Genomic DNA, 19191 nt, shown 5'->3' with positions numbered 1-19191 from the left:
GTTTAGCCATTGTTGCTAGCTGCAGGGGACAGTGTGCGGTGGCAGGAAGTCTTGCCTACAAAGCTCAGTGTAAACACAGGAGAGAAAGGGAAACAGTATCATCAGGTTCTTCCTGGCTTGGGGCTCAGGTTGTATCTGTGAGGATTAAGGTGACCAAATCAAATTTTAACCTTATGGGAGCATCCAAATAAATCCCTTGCAAGACGGATTGGAGTAACTGGAGTGCTTTATTGTTGCCTTTCAAACTCAGCTTGCCACATGTGGGAAAGACATGTTAAAATAATTGGGTGTTTCAGAAGTAGCAGTGTATTTGTGGTAGTCTGTCTTTCAGCATAAGCCATCTGAGGTCACAGATGCACTGAAGTGACTGCCTTTAAAAACTACAGTTGGATGTTCACCTGCCTGCCTTGTCTGTTGTTTTTATTATTGTTAGGGATGTGACAAATGAGGACATGGAAAACAGAGGCTGCCAAGAAGATATTGACTCTTCTCAGACAAAATCCCTGATATTTTGACGAACAGGGGAGCCACTTTTTCAAATGACAAAAAGTGGGGGTGGTAAAGGGAAACATGACAGATTCTGCCACATCTTCTGGGCTGCTTTATGACCATTATTTACCATTTCAAAGCTGTTCTCCATGTTTGTAGCTCCACTACTGTACCATACTGAGGGAGGCAGGCTCTCGCTTCCAAGCCAGGATGGGTGAAAACAATGGGTCAATAGGGAAGGTTTTTAGTTTGTTAGGGATGCCACCTCCCTGCATGTGGATTTTTAATAGTGAGGATGAATTGGCACGGTAGTCCAGGGCTCTCAAATACATTGTGCCCTTGGTACCCAGACCAGCTGCTGCGGTGATTTCACACCTACACAGTGTCAGCTGAAGTCCTGGAATTGAACCATGCAGGAATTTAACCACACAGGTACAGTCTTGAGTTTTCATTACAGTTACAGTCTCCCTGTTCTGCTCGAATGAGTGTTGTGGAAGATTTAAGATGCATCTGCTATTACCAAAAAAAAAAGTAACCTGAGTTTCCTTGAGGTATTTTTAAAAAAATGCCCAAGTTCTGCAGATGAGGCATGTTTCAGACACACCTCTTCTTGAATTTTTTGTCTCAATAATATCACGTTTGTGTGAACTGGGATAAAAAAATTTCCACAAGTGCTAAACTTCTCCCATCTCAGATACAGCTTGTCTTGGAGCATGTGGAAGTATTTTTGAGTGCTCAAACTCACATTCAATAAGTAGAATAACAAGGCACAGCCACTTCTGCAGTCAAGTTGGAAGTTCTCACTGACAGCTTGCAACTCAGGGCTGCCTCTCTCTCTCCCCATACCGTTACTAGTATTGGCTTAAGCTGTGTGACAACAACCAGGGGGATCAAATGCAGCTTATCAGAGACCAGCCCTTTGCTAAAGAGCTTTGCTTTTACACACCAGCCTCCTACAGGAGAAATTTCATTCTAAGATTTTTGGGTGAAGTAGTTCTATGTTGCTCTCAGCTAAAAATAAGCCCCAAGAATTACAGGCTTTCAACCCATTAGTTCAGAAGAATCACTTCTGTTCACTGTTGCACTGTTTTTGGCCGGGGTTCAGTGCACAATGACAAGTATTTATTCACCTAGAGGAGGAGGGAGAAAGCTTCATGGACTGTGGCTGAAATCATGATTGGAGTGAAATTGTTTCAGCTGAAAATGGTTATACCTTCAATAGCACGTAACAGCCAAGAGCAGTTTTTTAGGCTGAAGGAAGCACATGGTGCTATTCTGCATCATGTACTAATATCGGGTTTAGGACTAAAAATAAATGACTATTTTTAGCTGAAAAACGTTTGCTGTGAGCTCCCTGATTTTTCCATCAGTAAATCTGGAGTCAAAATATGTACCACCTAATGCCCTTCCCCTGTAAGCAGCAGCAGCAGGGGCCTCCTCCCAGGCTGTCTCTCCCACAGCAGCACACCCGCAGGCCTGATCCCCGTGGGATGCGTCCTGCCCTCCGTGCCCGCACACCGCCTGTGCTCAAAACCTGCTCGCTTCTCACTTAAGGCAGTTCCTTGTGGCCTTTCAGTGCCACCAGTAAGGCGGAATTACCTACGCGTAACCTACAAGGAGGGAAAGGGGAAGGCTGCGGGTGATAACGGGTGTCCCCCGGGACGCGCAGGCAGCGGCCGAGCAGTAATTTACCTCAGCGGCCCAGGCCCCGGCACGGAACGGCCGCGTTGCGCCTGGCGCTGCGAGGCCTGGCCACGGCAGGAGGCTGACGCGGTAATTTAATTGCCGGGGGGGGCTCAGGCTGAGGGCGACCCGGTGCTCCGGGAAAAGAGGCGGGGCGGGAGGCGCAGCGGGCCCGGAACGGGGAACCAACCGGTTCCCCCCCCCCTCCCCCCGCCCCCGCTGCTGCAGCACCCCCACCTTCCCACAGGGCTGTGCGGGGGGGGGGGGGGGCTGCAGTCGGCGCGTGCTTCCGGCAGGGGGCGCCCGCGCTCCCGCGGGAAGGGGGGGTGGGTAGGGGGACATGCGCGCGCAGCTGCTGGGGGACCGCCTCCTCCCTGCCTGTGCGCGCGGCGCCGTCTCGTCACGCGGGCGGTGCCTGCGGGGTGGGGGGAGTACCGTCGCTCATCCGGGTCCCGCAGCGGAGGCAGGGGGCGGGGCCTGCTCTCACGTGACGTTGCGTGGCGGCGCAACCGCCATCTTGTGTTGTTGGGGCTGAGGAGTCGCTGTGGCCGTGAGGGACTCTCCGTCCGGGAGCGCAGGTAACGCCGTCCCGCCGGCTCCCTGCCCCCGCCACCGTTTTGGCCGCCCCCGTCGCCTCCCCGCCGCCGCGCTCCCGCTGCCGCCGCACTCCCCGCCTGCGGGAGCGGGCCTAGGCCGCGCGCCGAGCACCGGCCTTGCCGGCGGCTCCTGTCCGCCGCGGGTGCCGCAGCCCCGAGGCGCCCTGCGGCCTACCGGGAGGCGAGGCCGTCCCGGCCCGGCGGCGAGGGGCGCGCCCGGAGGGCCTCCCCTGCGTTCCTGGCGATGCGCTTTTGCAGGGTTTGTGGGGCCTGGCCCCGCTCGGGGGTGCGGGCCTTGCTCTCCCCATGCGGCTCCTTGGCAGCAGGTCCCGGCGGGGGGAGATGGTGCATGTCAGGCGACGGCGGGGCGCCCAGGGCTCCTCAGGCCCTCCGGGGCTGGCAGCGGCATCCCCGGCGCCCTCTCTCCTCACAGTAACTCTTGTGAACTCGCTCGTCCCCTGCCAGCCTGGTGAGAGTGGGCCTGTGCTCCGGCAGCGCCGCGGGCAGGTGCGCCCTCGTTGAAGGCTGTGTGTGCCCCACTGCCAGCACGCCCAGTCCTGTCAGGTTACACAGGCTTGAGAAAGGAGGGAGCTCGTCGAGCACTCGAGCCTTCCCCCCCCACCCCCAGGCAGCAGGGTGTTGGGAGCAGCAATGACCAGCAGAGTTTGACTGGAGAGGCCTTGGCACGCTGAAGAGAACATCGATCAGGATTGTGTACGTTTGGTATTGATCCAAGACAAGTAGTTTCAGTGTCAACAAAGCAGTCTCCACTCTTTCAACTCTGTGTAATTGCACTTTGAAGTGGGACAAGTTGTAGGCTGAAAGGAGGTGTTGCCAAGTAGCACTTTGGAATAAAACCTACATTTTCCCCAGTAACCTTCAGCTCAGTGTTTTTGGTTTTCTACTGTAATTGTTTACCTGTTAATTCTTAAGTGTCTGTTTTCTTGGGTGGGAGGGGAGGGAACTTCTGAATTCTGATTATGTTCTTCTAACTTCTTGCTGCTCGTTCTGTTTTCTTGCTTCAGGAGCTGACTTGGGCAAGTTCCTGGAAAGTACGTGTGACTTTTTTTTTTTTTTCCCCCATAACTCTGCTGGTTGCTTCTGTTCTTAAGAAACTTTTTAATAAACACATATTAATTTGCTGCTTTGTGAGTAGAACATTTTATAGATGCACAGTGTGATAATTGGGAACCTTTGTAAACAAAATGGGTTGCAGTTGTTATCAACAAAAGCTTTGTTCTGGTATTTTTGAGCTCTGTTATTGCGTGTTGGCTCCAGTAGATATTAAGAACTTTAGTATTATGAGGTATTGGTATCTGGGCCGTTCACTTGAATAGACATCCTTTGAACAGTTAGCTGATGCTGAGGTAAAAATGTGTGCCCTAATGAGTCCTGGGGGTGTCAACAGGAATGTTGGAGTGTCCATTGCTCCTTCTGCACCCCATTCACTCTCCAGGCTCATATAGCTATACAGGTTAACTCCTGTCAATGGTCATGTGTGTCTGTGTTAATTTCTCACTGAATGTGTGATTAAAAAAACTAAAAAGATTCTGTCTAATGGTTAACTATATCAAAAAGAAGGTAGAGATTTATCCATGAAAGTCGAATGGCACTTCCAGCAAGACCCGCTTCTTGTGTTGAGACTTCGATAGCCACTTTCCATATCTGACAGTAGTGTATATAAAGACTAGGTTTTTTTAATGATTTTAAGAGGTGTTCAGGCTCTCCCAGTCCCTGGATACATGAACATGCATGGGGGTACCTGGTCACTGCATTTCTTTTGGGACGTTTTCTGAATGGTTTCTTGAGCCTGTCTTTTAAAGCAAGAGCTTAGCACTTAAAATGCTAAGTAGTCACAAAGTGATGACTTTTTTCACAGGGTGCTTACAAAAATAATTTGGTATCACAGTAAAAACTTGGATTCTTGCAGATCCTCTTTTCATGTTGATTTTAAGAGGACTGTAAAATATCCTCAGATACTCCTATTAGTGTTTTTTCTTGCCTTCCTAAAACATACAGTAAATGAAAAATCTGATCTTTATGCTGATGTAAGTGAAAGAAATGCTTGTAGATAGAGAGTTGAGGGCTTTGCAACTTAATTTTTCCAAATGTTTTACTCCTTTATTGAGGAAAAGATTTTTTGTGTAAGGAGACTGTAAAGAAGGTTTGGGGTTTTTTTTAAGGAATTTAGACTAAGCACCATTGCATCTCTTCTATGCTTGCTGTCTCCTAAGGCCAGTTGTCATAAACTGGAGTTTCTTATACCTGAATGTAAGAAAAAAGTTAGTAGCTCTTTTAAGATCTATAGATACTTCATTTAAAAACAACTAGATGTCAAAGTCATATGGACTATCTCATGTGGGCAGCTGACTGGCTGAAGAGGTGGTTTGCTGAAAGATGTCTCTGCTGAAAGGTCTTTCTATTTAAGCATACAAGGGAAACATTGGTTCACAGTAATTGATGAAGATGAGCTAGGCACCTGGACCATGGTCTTTTCCTTCCCCTCTGCCTCCTCCTTTAAAGTAGTTCAGGCTTCCAGCTCTTTAGATTTTTTTTTGTTTGTTTGAAATGCCAAGAATATGAAATTTGATTCTGCCTACTTTTGTCTGATCTTGTAAATTCAAGTAACTGTCAAATGTATGTTTCTTATTCTTTCATTAAGGTCTTAAAAATTCCTTCTTAGGGCTTTTTAAGGTATGATGTTAAATCTTCTCATAGTCCAATTTAGAAAAAAAATTCCTCTTCTGGCATTTTTTCCTCATCTTTCTGTTTGGTGTCTGCCCCCCCCGCCCCCCACCCCAGCTTCTGCTCAAAGATGAGTGGAGATAAGCTATATTTAATTCATGATTATAGATAGACAGAGCTAAGGGGCAGAGCAATAAAATTTCCACTCACAAATGTAAAAGCACAGGCCTGATCTGCTTTGTCCTTCTTCCATAGCTTGTTAGAGATACATAGGATGCTTTGGTAAGGAGAAGCCCATCTCTTTGTTACTGAAGAAGCATTTGTGTTGAAAGGGACTTTGTTTCTTTGTGTGGTTTTCTCATCAATTTGTTTTAATTCATTGAGTGACATTTGAAAACCTAGGTGTGTGAAATGCTGCAGGGGGGATGGTATTTGCTTTTATGGGAACAAAGTCAGTTTTCAGCCCGTCTTAGTCTCTCCTTTCCTCTCTTTCAGTCCTGAACATTTTTTGGGTGCACAAATGATCTGGCTTGAAAATTGTCAGAACTGAGAAAACTTAGCAGGTTTGCTTAAGGTGTATGTAAGTTATGGATGGAACTAAGAAGAATTAAGTGCTTTTTCAATTACAAGGTCTATACAACATTGGCCCTCTTGTGGTTGTTGGTAGTATATATGTGCTTGTATGTATATAACCATGTAGTTCATCATAGTGATGTTTAATACCATTATTTTTTCATCTTTAGCTCAGGTGGTAGTGGGGGTTTGTAGCAGAGAGAGGTCTTTACATTGCTTTGTTAGTAGCTGAGATGGACACATTTTGTAATCAACACACTGAGGCAACTTCTCTTTTTTTCCAGAGGGAGGGCTCTCAGTCCATTCTCTCTAAAGGTGGTGAAACATTCCTTGAATATAGAAACTGTAGCAATGACTTGATGTCTGTGCTTTCCCCCCCTTCCCCCTTTGTTTTTTTATCGGAAGGATACACAGAATTGTTTTGATGCATCTGAGGTTTTTGACAAGTGTGAAATCCAGGTGTGTTTTCAGGAGTAAGCCTCTCCTGTAGTCCTTAAAGCTTGTAATATTTAGAAGCTGGATATATATATGGAGACCTCAGGATTGTGGAGAAAAGCAGAAGGGATACCAGGAGAGCTCCGTAGAGGTAGTAGAGTCTATAGGTCAATGAGAAATTTTGATGGACATTTAGAACATTTGTCTTGAAATACTGCCTTGTTGACAATACCTTTTGGATGACTTACTATTTTTTGATTCCTTCAGCTAATTATTAAAGCTGCGCATCATGACTTTCTATCTTTTTGGCTGTATGTTTTAAAAAACCTAAGCAAATAAGAAAGAATGATTACTTCAGTGGTGGCTCTTGTATATGTAATCTGTCATTATAAACAGATAAACGAGCTTACGTATAACATGTTAGGAAAATAAGCCAGTTAGAAAAATATTTTTGTATGTTAAATAGTTGTTATTACAGTGAAAGTAAGCATGATGCATTACACTTTGTGAAGGTAATGTTTTGTTACTGGGTATTTGGTCCTTTTCATTCAGTAGAGAAATACTTCTTTCAGGTTGTGGTTACTATGAATTTTTTTTTTACCTCCTGTCACTGACAACAAATTTAAGTACTTTGCATACTGTTGATAGTATTTTATGATAAAGATACTGGTTTGTGTGACTGGGAGATTGAGAGGCTATAGATGTCCACGTGTAGATCAGATTGGGTAAAAGCAGATTTGTGGTCTGCGTGTTGTGGCATGTCAGTTCAGATTGGAAAAAAACAGAGGAAAAGATGCATTTTGTACACTGTGAAAATTACTTTGGGTGAAGTTTTATGATGATGAATGGTTAGCTGAATTTATATAACTTCAGACTTAGAGTCAGAATGTCACGTGGCAAGGAGTTGGTATGACTGGCAAGTAATGGATGTATGAACTGCTTTTTTTTTTTTTTTTTTTTTTTTTTTTGTAAGCCATGTATGGTAGAATCTGAGGGTGATTTGGGTTGGAAGAGACCAGCCTTTGGTGGTTGTCTGTTCCAGCCCCCTGCTCAAAGCAGGGCTGATGTCAGTGTTAGACTGAATAATGTGTGTGATAGAAAGTCAGTGAGGCTGATCATGGAAGTAGCATATGGCAGGGTTTTTAAGTAAAAGCATCTAATAACTTGATTTAATAAATTGGAGGCCCAGTTCAACTACCATTAAAACCAGTGGAAGCTTTTACATTAGGCTTAGTTAATGCTGAATCATCTGTATATGTAACTTTATTTATGTTATAGTAAGCTTTAAGTGTACTAAGGCAGGATCAGGGTAACATCACAAGTCAGTTTACAAAGATAGATCAAAACAAGTGAATATCTTTAGTGATATTAACATAAAGAGAAGAAAAGTGATAAGCTATTGAAGTGTTGTAATTCAGATGTAGTAACAAGTTACCTTCTGACTTCCTGGTTGATGAACACGTGCAATCTGATATACACACCAATTCTCTTTGTTAGGACTTTTTATTAGATGCTTTCTTACTGTTGAATATTTGTTTCCTGAAGTATAGGATGTCTCAGAACTGCACGAGTAGGAAACCTTAAGAAAGGGTGGAGGGAGAGAATTTCTACAAGCCAAAGCAGCTGCTTATGTAAATGACGTTTAAAAACAAAACCAAAAAAACCCCACAAGACCCCAGATCTGTTAATTCAATGAATGTTTTCAGTGAATGTAGTCTGGAACTTTGTTCTGCCACTTTGAATATATGTGTGGGCTGTACAATGTGTGATGAGTGGGAGAGAGGTGCTGCAGGAATGCAACCAAAACCACGCTGTAGTCTGGCAACTGGCTGTGTTGAGGAGCAGGTAGACAGGCTCAGCATTCTCATCTGTAATATCTTGTGGAATGGCACAGACTAAATATTTACCTACCAGCAAATTGTCGATGTACAAGGTAGACAGATGTGGAAGTGATTTTCAGCTGGAAAACGAGTGCTGGCAGGTTTTTGGGACAGGATTTGGAATGAGAAGTCGTTTGCGTTCTAGCCAGTGGCAGGGCCAAGGGTGTGGTCCCCGACTGCTTGGAGCTTAATCCCTGGTGTCTGCCTTTGGCTGGAAATCTTGTGAGAAAGGTGGAGGTCACACTGCTTTCTGGTGGAAAAACTGGGAAAAGCTTTCACATTCGTTTGTGTTCAGGTGAAGCAAGAAGCGGTTAGCTCTCTAACCTACCTCTAACCACCAAGTTCACAGTAGTCAGTAGAAAAGGAGGAAAATATCTGGAATTGTGATATTTAACGTTCCTTTATTTTTCTTGGATTTTGTTAGGTGTACAGGTCTCTTTAGTCTCTCTTGTTATCCTATCCTAGAAGAGCTTCAGTGCCTACTTCTTGTGGTTGTCGCTCTTGACTGCGGTGCAGCATGTTGCAAGCTGCAGCACTCCATGAAGCTTTAAATGGATCTGTGTGAAGTAAGCAGAGGGTGGTCGGCTTGGTCCTGCCATTGTAGAATGTCATGGACAATTTTTGACCAGAAACTACTGAGAGATTGAAACACTTTTGTGATGATTTGAGACAGGAAGGTTATAAGACTTTAGGAGATCTAAAAATGTAACGTAGTAATAGAGGTGTGGTTTCTGGAGAAGTGGATGGTTTAGACATTGTTCCCTTAGGAAAAACTTCCTCTTGGTGTGTGGGTAGATAGGCCTTGAAAAATTCACCACCTTTACCAGGATAAAGGCTTGGTAAGCCAGAAGGGACTACTGTGGCTCATCTGGCATCTTGTGTAATGTGACTACTGGATTTTTTTTCTCATTAATTTTCTGTTTAAACTAAAACATACTTTTTAGAAAATAATTTAGTGTTGACCTGAAAACAACTTACTCTGTTGTTTATCTCTGAATTTCTTGCTTCAGTCCCTTCACTGAATAAATGTGCGTCTTCAGCCTTTTTTACCTGCATGATCATTTACAGACTAAGCAAGATACTTAAGTTTTTCTCAAAGCTCAATAAATACAGCTTTGGTGTGGTTTTTTTTTTTTTTCCCCTGCTGTAAGGCGTATCTGTCATGTTCTATCAATTTTTGAACACCTGATTTATCAGCTTTATTGCCTTATGGACAACAGAACAGGACACAGTATCCCTGCAGTGATAAAATCCACTCTATGTGTCCTTATTTCTGTATTCAGTGTTTTCTGTTAGCTGTTCTTGTCAATGTTGTATCATATGTTCCTCTTCAGCTGATTAATGTCATAAATCTCAGATTGGTTTCAGAACTGTGTTTTTCCAGAATAGTCTTGCATTTGTTGTATATCACTTATGTTTTCTGCTTGTGAGTCTTTTGATTGTATGCTTGGCCTTATTAAAGGCATCCTGCTATACTGGACTGAGTAATTGAATAATTCATAATGGTATTATTGATGATGTGTCATTGCCATTATTTACCATATCCATGTTTGTCATCCTCAGGTTTTAGAAGTTATGTGGGCCACTGTTACAGATTCTATAGAAGTAGAGGATAGCTTCTTACCTTTTACTATGTTTTGATAATGTTTTGCCTTCTGAGATGGGTTTTTTAGATTTTTTAGAAGAGAAGGTTAAAAGAGAAAATAGGTTGTGATAATTTGAGACTTTTCATGTGGTTCTGAATGATTTTGTCCTTTTTAGCATTCTACTTAATCAAAATGTCCTGGAGAAGTTAAAATTTATTTCACCTACTTGCTTGAGCAATGAAATTTCTACTCTTACAAAATTATACTTTGACTGAATGTCTTCTATAAATCTGTGTTGGCTGGCCTTAATTATGTCATTGTCCTTTAATCAGTGTTGTCTGCTTTAACCAATGATTAATATCAAAGACACTGGTTAGTATAGCCACCTGAGTCATCCTGCTTACCACTGTACTTAAAAGGTAGCTTGCATACAATCTGCATCATCTTTAATATTTCAAGAATTAGAGAAAATCAGCATTAATTATTCAGTCAACCTGTTAATTTTTTTTAAAAATGCAGTTAGTGGCACTGGAATTAACTAGCTCCAGTAGCTGCTTGTGGAATGTTTTTTTTGCTTGTGGAAGGTGAAGTTTTATCATCTTGATGTAATGTTGCTGTTGCATGATGGAGCACTGCTGTTAAATTCCTGTTCCAAGTTTATTTAAGGAGAACCCAATTCCTTGCACTTGAATCTGCTCGAGTTAGATTTCTATTGTGTTCTTTGGTTCTTAATTTTCAGCCAATTTCTAGGTTAAAAAGGCTGTTTCAAACCTACAGTAGCAACAGAACTACCTTGAAAGGAAAGAGTACTTTTTTTTAAACATCTCTGATCAAACAGTAGACCATTTCAAAATAAAATAGCTGTGTATAGGAAGGATCAGTGGTATATCTTTTTTTCCAAGGTATATGTTTCCAAAGTTAATAAAAAACCTAAGCAAGCAGCAGTGTCAAAGCTATAAATTGCAGCCCAAATATTTAAATTTTTTTTGTCTGTAGGAAAGATTAGATGGGCAGACCTGAGTGCAGTCATTGCCTAGACTCAGCTTGGGATACTAAGAATCAGTTTATCTCTCTCCAAAAGAGCAAAACATCTTGGTGAGACAGATTGCCATGTGGTACAAGCCGACAAAATTCTATAATGGGAATGTAGGAGTTTAACATTGCCTGAAAATCTTAACTCAAGTGCCCATGAGTAAGGGACAGACCTTAGAATGTCAATTTAATGTAAATCCTGAGGTTGAGCAAAGTCTGGAAAACATGGCAGTTTAGATCTTTTAAAGTCTCTGAAAAACAGCTTTTTGCCTATATATTTATTAGATAGCTATATGTTTTAAAAGACCAGAGCTTGTGGCCAAAATGTGCCACAGCAATTATAGACCTTTAGATTTTTTTCAACTGAAACATCATCTTACGCATTTTAACACAACAATCTAGCTGGTAGACTCAAGTTCTGACTTGTGTCTGAAGCAGATGTTTGTGAGAGCTTTAATAGATTTGTTGGGTACTAAATAGCAAGCTTGAAAAATAATTTAAAAAAAACACGAGCTTGGTAAAACAACCATTGTACCTAAAGCAAACCAAGGAAATAAGGTGAATGTTGCTGATAGCAACTTCTGTACATATAATATTACCTGTTAATTGTGAGTGAAAGCCACTTAAAGGCTTAATGTTATTGGATTGCATTTTGTGTCTTCTTGGAGGATGGACTTCTGACTTCCAAAGTACTAAGCTGCTGACAAAATAGAAAGGATGTTTTTTTCCCTTGCCAGTCTGCAGGTTAATGGTGAGGTTGATGTGTTTTCTTCTCTTTTCAGTCCTGCATGCTGATAGTGGGCTGGTGGCTGCAGTACCACACCAGGAAAATGGGGTCCCAGTTCCAGTTTGTGAAGCAGTTCCGTTTTTCCCTAAATATGCAGGAAAACTGCAACTGTTTGTAGGGTTGCACTGGCACCTTGATCAAGGATTGACCTGATTTGAAGAAAACCTTGGAGAAAAAGTTCCCCTTTGAAGGAGTGGTGGGAAGCCCTCAGGTGACATTCTTGCCCAAGCAGCGGTGCTAACTGGACCTTAGCAAAATATTGTCTCAGTTTCTTGCTTCAACTTGAGGCTGTCCCTGTGTGCTCTTTGCCCATTAAAAATCTGTGGCTGTGCAGATTCCTCAATCAATAGCCATGAATGTGTAGAAATTCTTGATTTACAAAACTCTAGCAGTTCAGAAAGGGGCTTTTTCCTCCATCAAATTATATTAAGGAGGAAATGTGTTAAGTATATATTTTTGTGATTTGCCATCCTTGATTAATAAGGAGGCAGCATAAATAAAAAAAGACCAAAATTAACATTTTAATTATTAATATTGAAGTTTAGAGCCTAAGAAATGTATCTAGATAATAAAGATCTGATAAATTCATGCCTTTTCCTTGGCCAAAATAGCTAAATTCATGACCTGATGGTTCACTCCCTTTTCTTAATTCCTCACCCTTTTTCTTGTTCCACCCTGACTCTTTCCTCTCATGATGCAAGCGCTGCGTGGTCCACCCCAACTTGCCTTTCCAGTTAGTACAGCGTCTCATTTGCACACTGACCGTGTGTTGTGCAGTCCCTGTCAGAGGTTCCTCTCCAGTTTGGCTTTTGTGCCCTCACCTTTTGGCTGCTGCTTTGTGAACCAGCCTAAGCAGCGCATGGTTTTTGCTTTCCCAATCTTGTCTGCTCTGACATGGCTAAGGGTACTCCTCTTGCGCGCTTGCTTAGCTTTCTTGAGTCTCTTTGTTCCTCTGCTCCCCTCCTTCCAAATCATTACCTGTTTCCTGAGTGCCTCCTTTCCAAGGGTTTTCTCTCAGCTTTGCCTGTAATTTCTTTTTCATGTATGTTTTATTTCTGGGTTATATTGCCTATTAGAGTAAATTCAGCTGTTACACCTCCTCAAATCATCTGCAGATCTGTCTTTTATTCTGGGTTTTTTCCCTGTTCAGCTACAATTTCATCCACTTAGAGGTGTCTTGCTTTCAATTCAAAATTCATACAGTCAGAACTTCTAGGGAGGAAGTAACTTATCTGAATGCAATACAGAAGAGGAAGCCAGCAAAGAGTTCCCAAAACAAAGTGTGGTGGCCAAAATGAGGGACAAGGAAAGCCATTTTGCAGCTCAGTGGGATGAGATTAGTAGGCCTTGAGTATGGTTGTAGGTACTAAAGTGCTTAGGAGTCTAGTAGAGAAAGAGGACACAGTACCCTCAATTTTTGGGAAGCAAACCCAGAGGCTGAAGAGGGTGGGGCCCAGTGGGTCCAAAACTAGTAAACTGCTCAGTCCTAACTGGATTTTAGTGCTTTATCCTTGGATCTGATGCTGTTCAGCTGTGTTTTCATTGCAGTTTAGCATTCAATGCCAGTCTTTTTGGTATTCCTAAGCTAGCTTTCAATGTTAGGAGCTAAAGATCCCAGGTTCCCTGCTGATCCACATGGGTTGATCTGAAAGCTCTCCCTGCTACACCTCCCCAGCAGAAGGATTACAGGCATTGCAGGAAGCAAATGGACAGCCATCTAATTAAGGTTACTAGGAATTGTGTTATAGGCTTGTCTCTGCCCAAGTGTGCAAGATGGTTTGCTTGATTTGCCCCATGGTATTTTCACATGTGGCTGCTGTGTGTCTTCTTTAGGTACCTAACCTTATTGGCAGAATGATGAATGGATATACTGTGAACATTCTAATGAGCTGTCGGCTGCTTCAAAAAGGCAACCCAAATCAGACCAAAATCATCTCTAACTAGGCCTGTGAGAATAGCTGGATATTTTTGTATTAGTTTCTGGTGCATGTAGTGAGATAATCCCATTTTGTTATATAGTGTTAAAGAAGTTAATATGGTGTGTAGTAGAAGTATGTGAGCTGAGCATTGGTTGGCAGGTTTAGGCTGCAGGGAATTTTACAACTATTTGTGCTCTTATGCCTGAAAGATTTGGGTAAAATCTGCTCAAGCAATTTTAGCATGATTTTTTTTGGCATTTTATGGCTTTCAGGCTGTTGATTTATTATTTTTTTTACTTTCATATCATTACTTCAGTAGCATGTATATAAGAAAAAAATCTTTCCGTTGTTTGGTTTTGTCGTCTTTTTTGCAGTAACTAATGCCCTTTCCACTTCTATCTTGCCATGTTTTGTTTTTCTTTTCCATCACCTTTTCATGCAAAGTATAGTTTGTCAAAAGACAGACTTATGAAGCTTCTTATTTAGTCCTTGGGTCTATTAAGGAACAGAGTTCTGATATGGCAAAGCTCCCTCCCTATCATCTGTCTTTATGGGTTCTTGAAGTCTAATCAACCAGTTTCTGTAGGTAATGTTAGAAATCCTTTTTTGTTTGGGCTTTGGCTACAGTGTGTTTGATTTTTGAAAAACCAAAACCCCTTCCTCTGCAGATTTGGATTTTGCTGTTGCTGGAAGGATAGAAGAAGCTGTATTTTCTTACTGCAAAAGACACTTCTCCAGAACTGCCTGAGCTGAACTTGGTTCTGGGAGAGAAAACTTCATAGCCTTCCCTTAGTCTTGTTCTTTCTCTTGCTGTATAGGAACTTGACCTGACCTTCACTAGTGTCTGCAGGACCTTGGCTAATAGGAATGAAAATAGAAGAAGTCTTAATTTGTGCATTTTTTTGCTTAATAAAACCAAGAATGAGAGAAGTACTGTCATCTGCCTGCAGATTTAGGAGAATGTCACAGCATTGGATGTACTGAACCTTTAGAAGGCTGGTTTTTCAGGAATGAGCAGTGGAAATTTCTTGAATACTCTGCCACTCAACTGGCAAATCTTTCTTGCTGCACTTCTAGTGTTTTTTTTTTTTTATCCTCTTGTAATTGTCAGGAAGCTGCAATTCTGTTAATTAAGCATTACTGTTCTTACAGAAAAGGATTATGCATCAAATTCTCTGTGTTTGGTTGTCTTGTGATAATCACTGATTTGAAAAGGGACTGTTTGTGCAAGTTGTTTCTTCAGACACCCTGATCCGGTGTCCTGTTTGAGCTGTTACAAGAGGAATTTAGGGAAGAGATCTTGATGCAGTTACTCCTATGTTAGTAAATTAATCTGTGTTGGAGAGCTGAAATGGGTTCCTTGGGGGGGGGGGGGGGGGGGGAGAAAAAAAAATTTCCACATAGTTAATTTGTTTTCACTTTGCATGACCAGAGTGCTTTTGTATTGTGAAGAAATTTATGAAGGACTGTATTAATCCAGTTGTTTTCACAGTAAACATTGTTATTTTTCAGGTTCACGCTTTTTAAAAAAGAGGAATAGAACAGGAAAAAATGGCAGCAGAAACTCAGACACTTAACTTTGGGCCTGAATGGTAAGTTTTTTTCTGGAACCTTGTCTAAAATTTTAAAAGAATGTTATGAATTTCTGTCCTTTGGGACTGAATTGATTATAAGACTGAATGGGATATAATGTCTTTGTTGTTCCATCCTGCTTCACCTCAGTCGGTGGCTTGTGACTGAAAGCAAGATTATAAAATTAGTCTTCACTTTGTAAGTTGGCATTGTATATGAAATGAGTTGGGTTTCATGCTGTGGTAATGCATAACATTTGCATTGCTACCAAGTATCTGAGGGAGGAATAATGTTGGTGATCTCAGAGGTATACACAAAGTGAGTGAAAGACAACTTACTTGTTTGGTCTTTCCATGTGATATGTACTAATAAGGAAGTTCCTAGACCCTCCTTACTGGACTTAAAAAAAACCCGCTTGCTTAGTTATAGATTTAATATTAAAAAAAAAAAACCTATATGGAATATGGTAAAAATGTGCGTTTCATGTCATAGTCTCCTGCATGTGCACACTGAAAAGTGTCAGGAAAAATGAGCTATTGCGTTAAAGGGAATCCATGATATTGTGTAATCTTGTCAGCTGTTAGTTTTCCAGCTTGTCTGACATGCATTGTCCTGGCTTTTGCTAAAGAGTAATTACACAGGTGTGATTATTGTTCAGTATTTGTTCCAATTTCTTGTTAAAGTGTTGGTGACTGCAATTACAAACAAGAATTCTGAATGGTGTGGTTTCTGAAGAGTCATGTGATCCTTAAGTGTGTAAATGGGAGTGTGGAGTGGTTATAGGAAATACAATTGCTGCATAGCATGTGATAAGACTATTACTGGAATAACGTATTCACTTTTGCTGACACATTTTTATACACAACGTAGAAAAGTTGGAGAGTATTCAATAAAGTAGTAAGACATGATTTGTGGCCTGGAAAACAATGCAAGAGCTCAGTCTATTTTGTTAGATTGAAAGGAGGTTAAAGAATGACTTTATCACTATCTATAAATACGCCCACCAGGCAGATATTTTATGCAGGAGTGCTCTTCAGTATAAGAGACAGGCACAATTAGGTTTATTGATGGATGGAAGCCAAAGTTACATTAAAAAAAGAGAAGGGGGAAGGCAACTCTAAAAAAGCACATATTTTAACAGTAACTTGATTGCTGTCATAGTGAGGGGACTTCAGTCTCCATTTAGTTTAAAAACAGTATTAGATTATGTATGAAAGTATATATTATACTCCAGTGAGTTACTACATTTTTACGAGAATAATGGCATAAAATTCTAAGTTTTATAATTATTCTTTTGGGTTGCAGTATAGTCATGTCCGTCATGTATGCTGTTGTATCACTTCAAACGTGACCGAGAGTTTCACTATTATCTGGATTGGAGTTGAACATTGTGCTGAGCCATCTAATCCTTTGAATAATACCTCCCCAGGCATTTTTTGTTTGGAAGTGGTATGCAAAGAAACTGCCACTGGGTGGCACCAAACGAAAAAATAAGATAAACATTTGACTTGCAAATTACTCTTCCTTTCTGTTTAAAGAACAATAAACCAAATCAAAGCATGCTTCAATAATTAGGTGAAAGGTAGCTTCTGAATCAATGTTTTAGTTTAGAGCACCTCCCTTTCCAAGGATTTTGTGATTGTTGAGAAGAGTTTTCATTGTTTTACTTGTCTAAGATGCACATTAAGGAGAATGTAGGAAAATGGTCTGGGTTTTTTTTTTCTTGACACACATCCTTTTGTAAAACATTCCTCAAACTTAAAAATACTGGATATTTTTGTAGCTGAGGAAATGATTGTATAGAATGAGAGTAATCCACCTGTGGAGTGGGAATAATACACAACTGTTAAGACGTAAGGTGCAAGAAGTTGAGTAGCTTAGATGTGGGGGATGGGACGAAACTTAATAGCATATTTATCTGTTACCCTAAGTTAGATTACTGCTTGAAATGTCTCTGAAGTAAAGCGTAGCTATTTTGTACATCTTTTTTTATTAAGACACTAACCTAAATGATGTATGCACTGTCTGAAAAATGCCATTAATTTTAAGTTCTGGAAAAGGAATTTGGGGTAGAATAGGATTCCAGAGACACAAGAAGAAACATCATTGCAAAATTTACTGTCCTGTACTGTTTGTTAAACTTTGTGAAACATCTGAATAAACTTTTTCCTTAGGTTAATGTTTGCCACACTGTCCCTAGTGTGGTAAGAATTTTTCTTGTCAAAAAGCAGCTGTTGTCATTAATATCTATGGAAGACTTAAAACTGAATTTTGTGCAGCCAATGTAAATAGCTTTGTCAAGGTTTTAGGGGTGTAGCTAGCTTGCTATATAGTCAAGACAAAAGCATTCTCCTGGGGATGAGTTGAATTCGTTAATGTGCTCGTGGCAATATCTTTTTTTTTTTTCTTTCTCCTGGCTGTGGGAAAAATGAGGGAAGGTCTTTCACTCTTGTTGAAGCACCAAGTTTCAGGGTTTTGAAGTTAGACTGTTAATGTCTTTCCTTTACTTTCAGTACTGGATTTATTTCATTTGTGTCAAATATGTAAATGTGCAGAGGGATGATGGCATAGGTGAAGGCACATTCTCCTCAATTCAGTTTTCATTGTTTTTCTGCTTTATTTTAGGCTGCGTGCTTTGTCTAGTGGCGGGAGCGTGACATCCCCTCCTTTGTCTCCAGCTTTGCCAAAGTACAAACTAGCAGACTATCGGTATGGGAGAGAAGAAATGCTGGCACTTTTTCTAAAGGATAATAAGGTGAGCAGGAAAAGGAAGGTGGCCTGATGTGTGTATTCCTAATGACAGTCTTGTGATTAGGAATAGTTATTTTTATTTTGTGACTGTGGACAAAGAAATTGTGTATCCCTTGGCAAAGAACTGAAGAGGTCTGATTGTGGAGTTTTTGTGTGTGTGCTTGTTTGATGCCACTCTTACCGCATTCATTATGTTTGATTCTTTTTGCCACTGTAGGGGCAACTTCCTCTGCCCCCCAAGAACAAAAAAACCCTGATTGCCATATTTAGTTCCACTGCCACAGATGACTGAGAGTTAAAGTGTCCTTGCAGCTGTGCAGATTTGCTTGCCTCAGTAGGATTTTATTTAATGCAGTGTAAAATAGTTATTTGATTGAGCTTGAAAGTCAGACAATAAATCATATTAGCAGATGATCTAAAAAAGGCAAGAGCTCCCCATTTATCCTGACTTAAGGCAGTTCACTTTAGCAGGTAACCAGCCCAGTGAGAGCAGTCCTCTAGTAGCTCACTTCTTTGGGACTCAGGACACAAATACACTCCAGCACCTGTAATACCAAAGAGCAGTGTAGAAAGTCAAGAACTCACCTCCAGTTTAATTTCAAACAAAGGTTCTCAGTGATACAAGAGTAACATTTCAGAAAGCGCTTCAGGCAAATTATTCATACATTCTGCATCTGTAAACATTAGTTTTTTCTGTAGATGGTGACAGGTAGGTTTATTGTTGCAGCAGGCACATAGTGACTTGGAAGTCTGAATCCCTCTTATTGACTTACCCTCAAGTCAGGGAGGGACTGCAAGAAATTGTCAGGTTGTGCCTTTAGCTTTGCATGTAGATGTGCACACATACCTTCATGTTCTTACTCTACGATGACTGTGCTGACTGTTTCATACAGTGCTGGGAGCCCTGCATTGCTTATACATGGATTCAAGGGCGTTGAATGTCAAAGATTTTTCTAAAGCTGTTAAGTGTGTTACAGCTTAAAGCCGTGCTTTAACATGCAGAATTACCCTGCTCTACTTTGAGAAGCTGCGATTTAAACCTTGATGTTATGCTTGAATAAGTCAGCCTGTCAGAGGTCATTGTTTTTTGCAATTTGTGTATGTTATATCAGATGATGCTAAGACCTCTACAGTTGCGACTGATTCAGAACAACCTATTAAAACCGTGTGTTACAGGAAGCTCTCAGATAGTTCTGAATGGTC

General features: G+C 41.2%; 1 protein-coding gene across 13 annotated transcripts in view; it reads left to right on the top strand.

The window, feature by feature from the left end:
• The first annotated feature begins 2635 nt into the window (after nt 1-2635).
• The window catches only part of GIGYF2 (GRB10 interacting GYF protein 2), a 79315-nt gene continuing 62759 nt past the window's right edge, over nt 2636-19191 (top strand). For 7 of the 13 annotated variants that reach the window (XM_030027055.2, XM_030027052.2, XM_041126833.1 and 4 more), the window contains exons 1-4: nt 2664-2750; nt 3794-3820; nt 15178-15257; nt 17863-17992. In XM_030027055.2, the coding sequence (XP_029882915.1) occupies nt 15217-15257; nt 17863-17992 (171 nt within the window). In that variant the 5' untranslated portion in view covers nt 2664-2750; nt 3794-3820; nt 15178-15216. Of the gene's footprint in view, nt 2751-3793; nt 3821-15177; nt 15258-17862; nt 17993-19191 lie in introns of all 13 variants that reach the window. The other 6 variants (XM_041126834.1, XM_030027050.2, XM_030027048.2 and 3 more) reach the window with 3 other exon arrangements.

This window comes from Aquila chrysaetos, chromosome 10, assembly GCF_900496995.4.
Source record: "Aquila chrysaetos chrysaetos chromosome 10, bAquChr1.4, whole genome shotgun sequence".
Taxonomy (NCBI): Eukaryota; Metazoa; Chordata; class Aves; order Accipitriformes; family Accipitridae; genus Aquila; species Aquila chrysaetos.
This window is presented reverse-complemented; position numbering and strand designations above follow the sequence as displayed.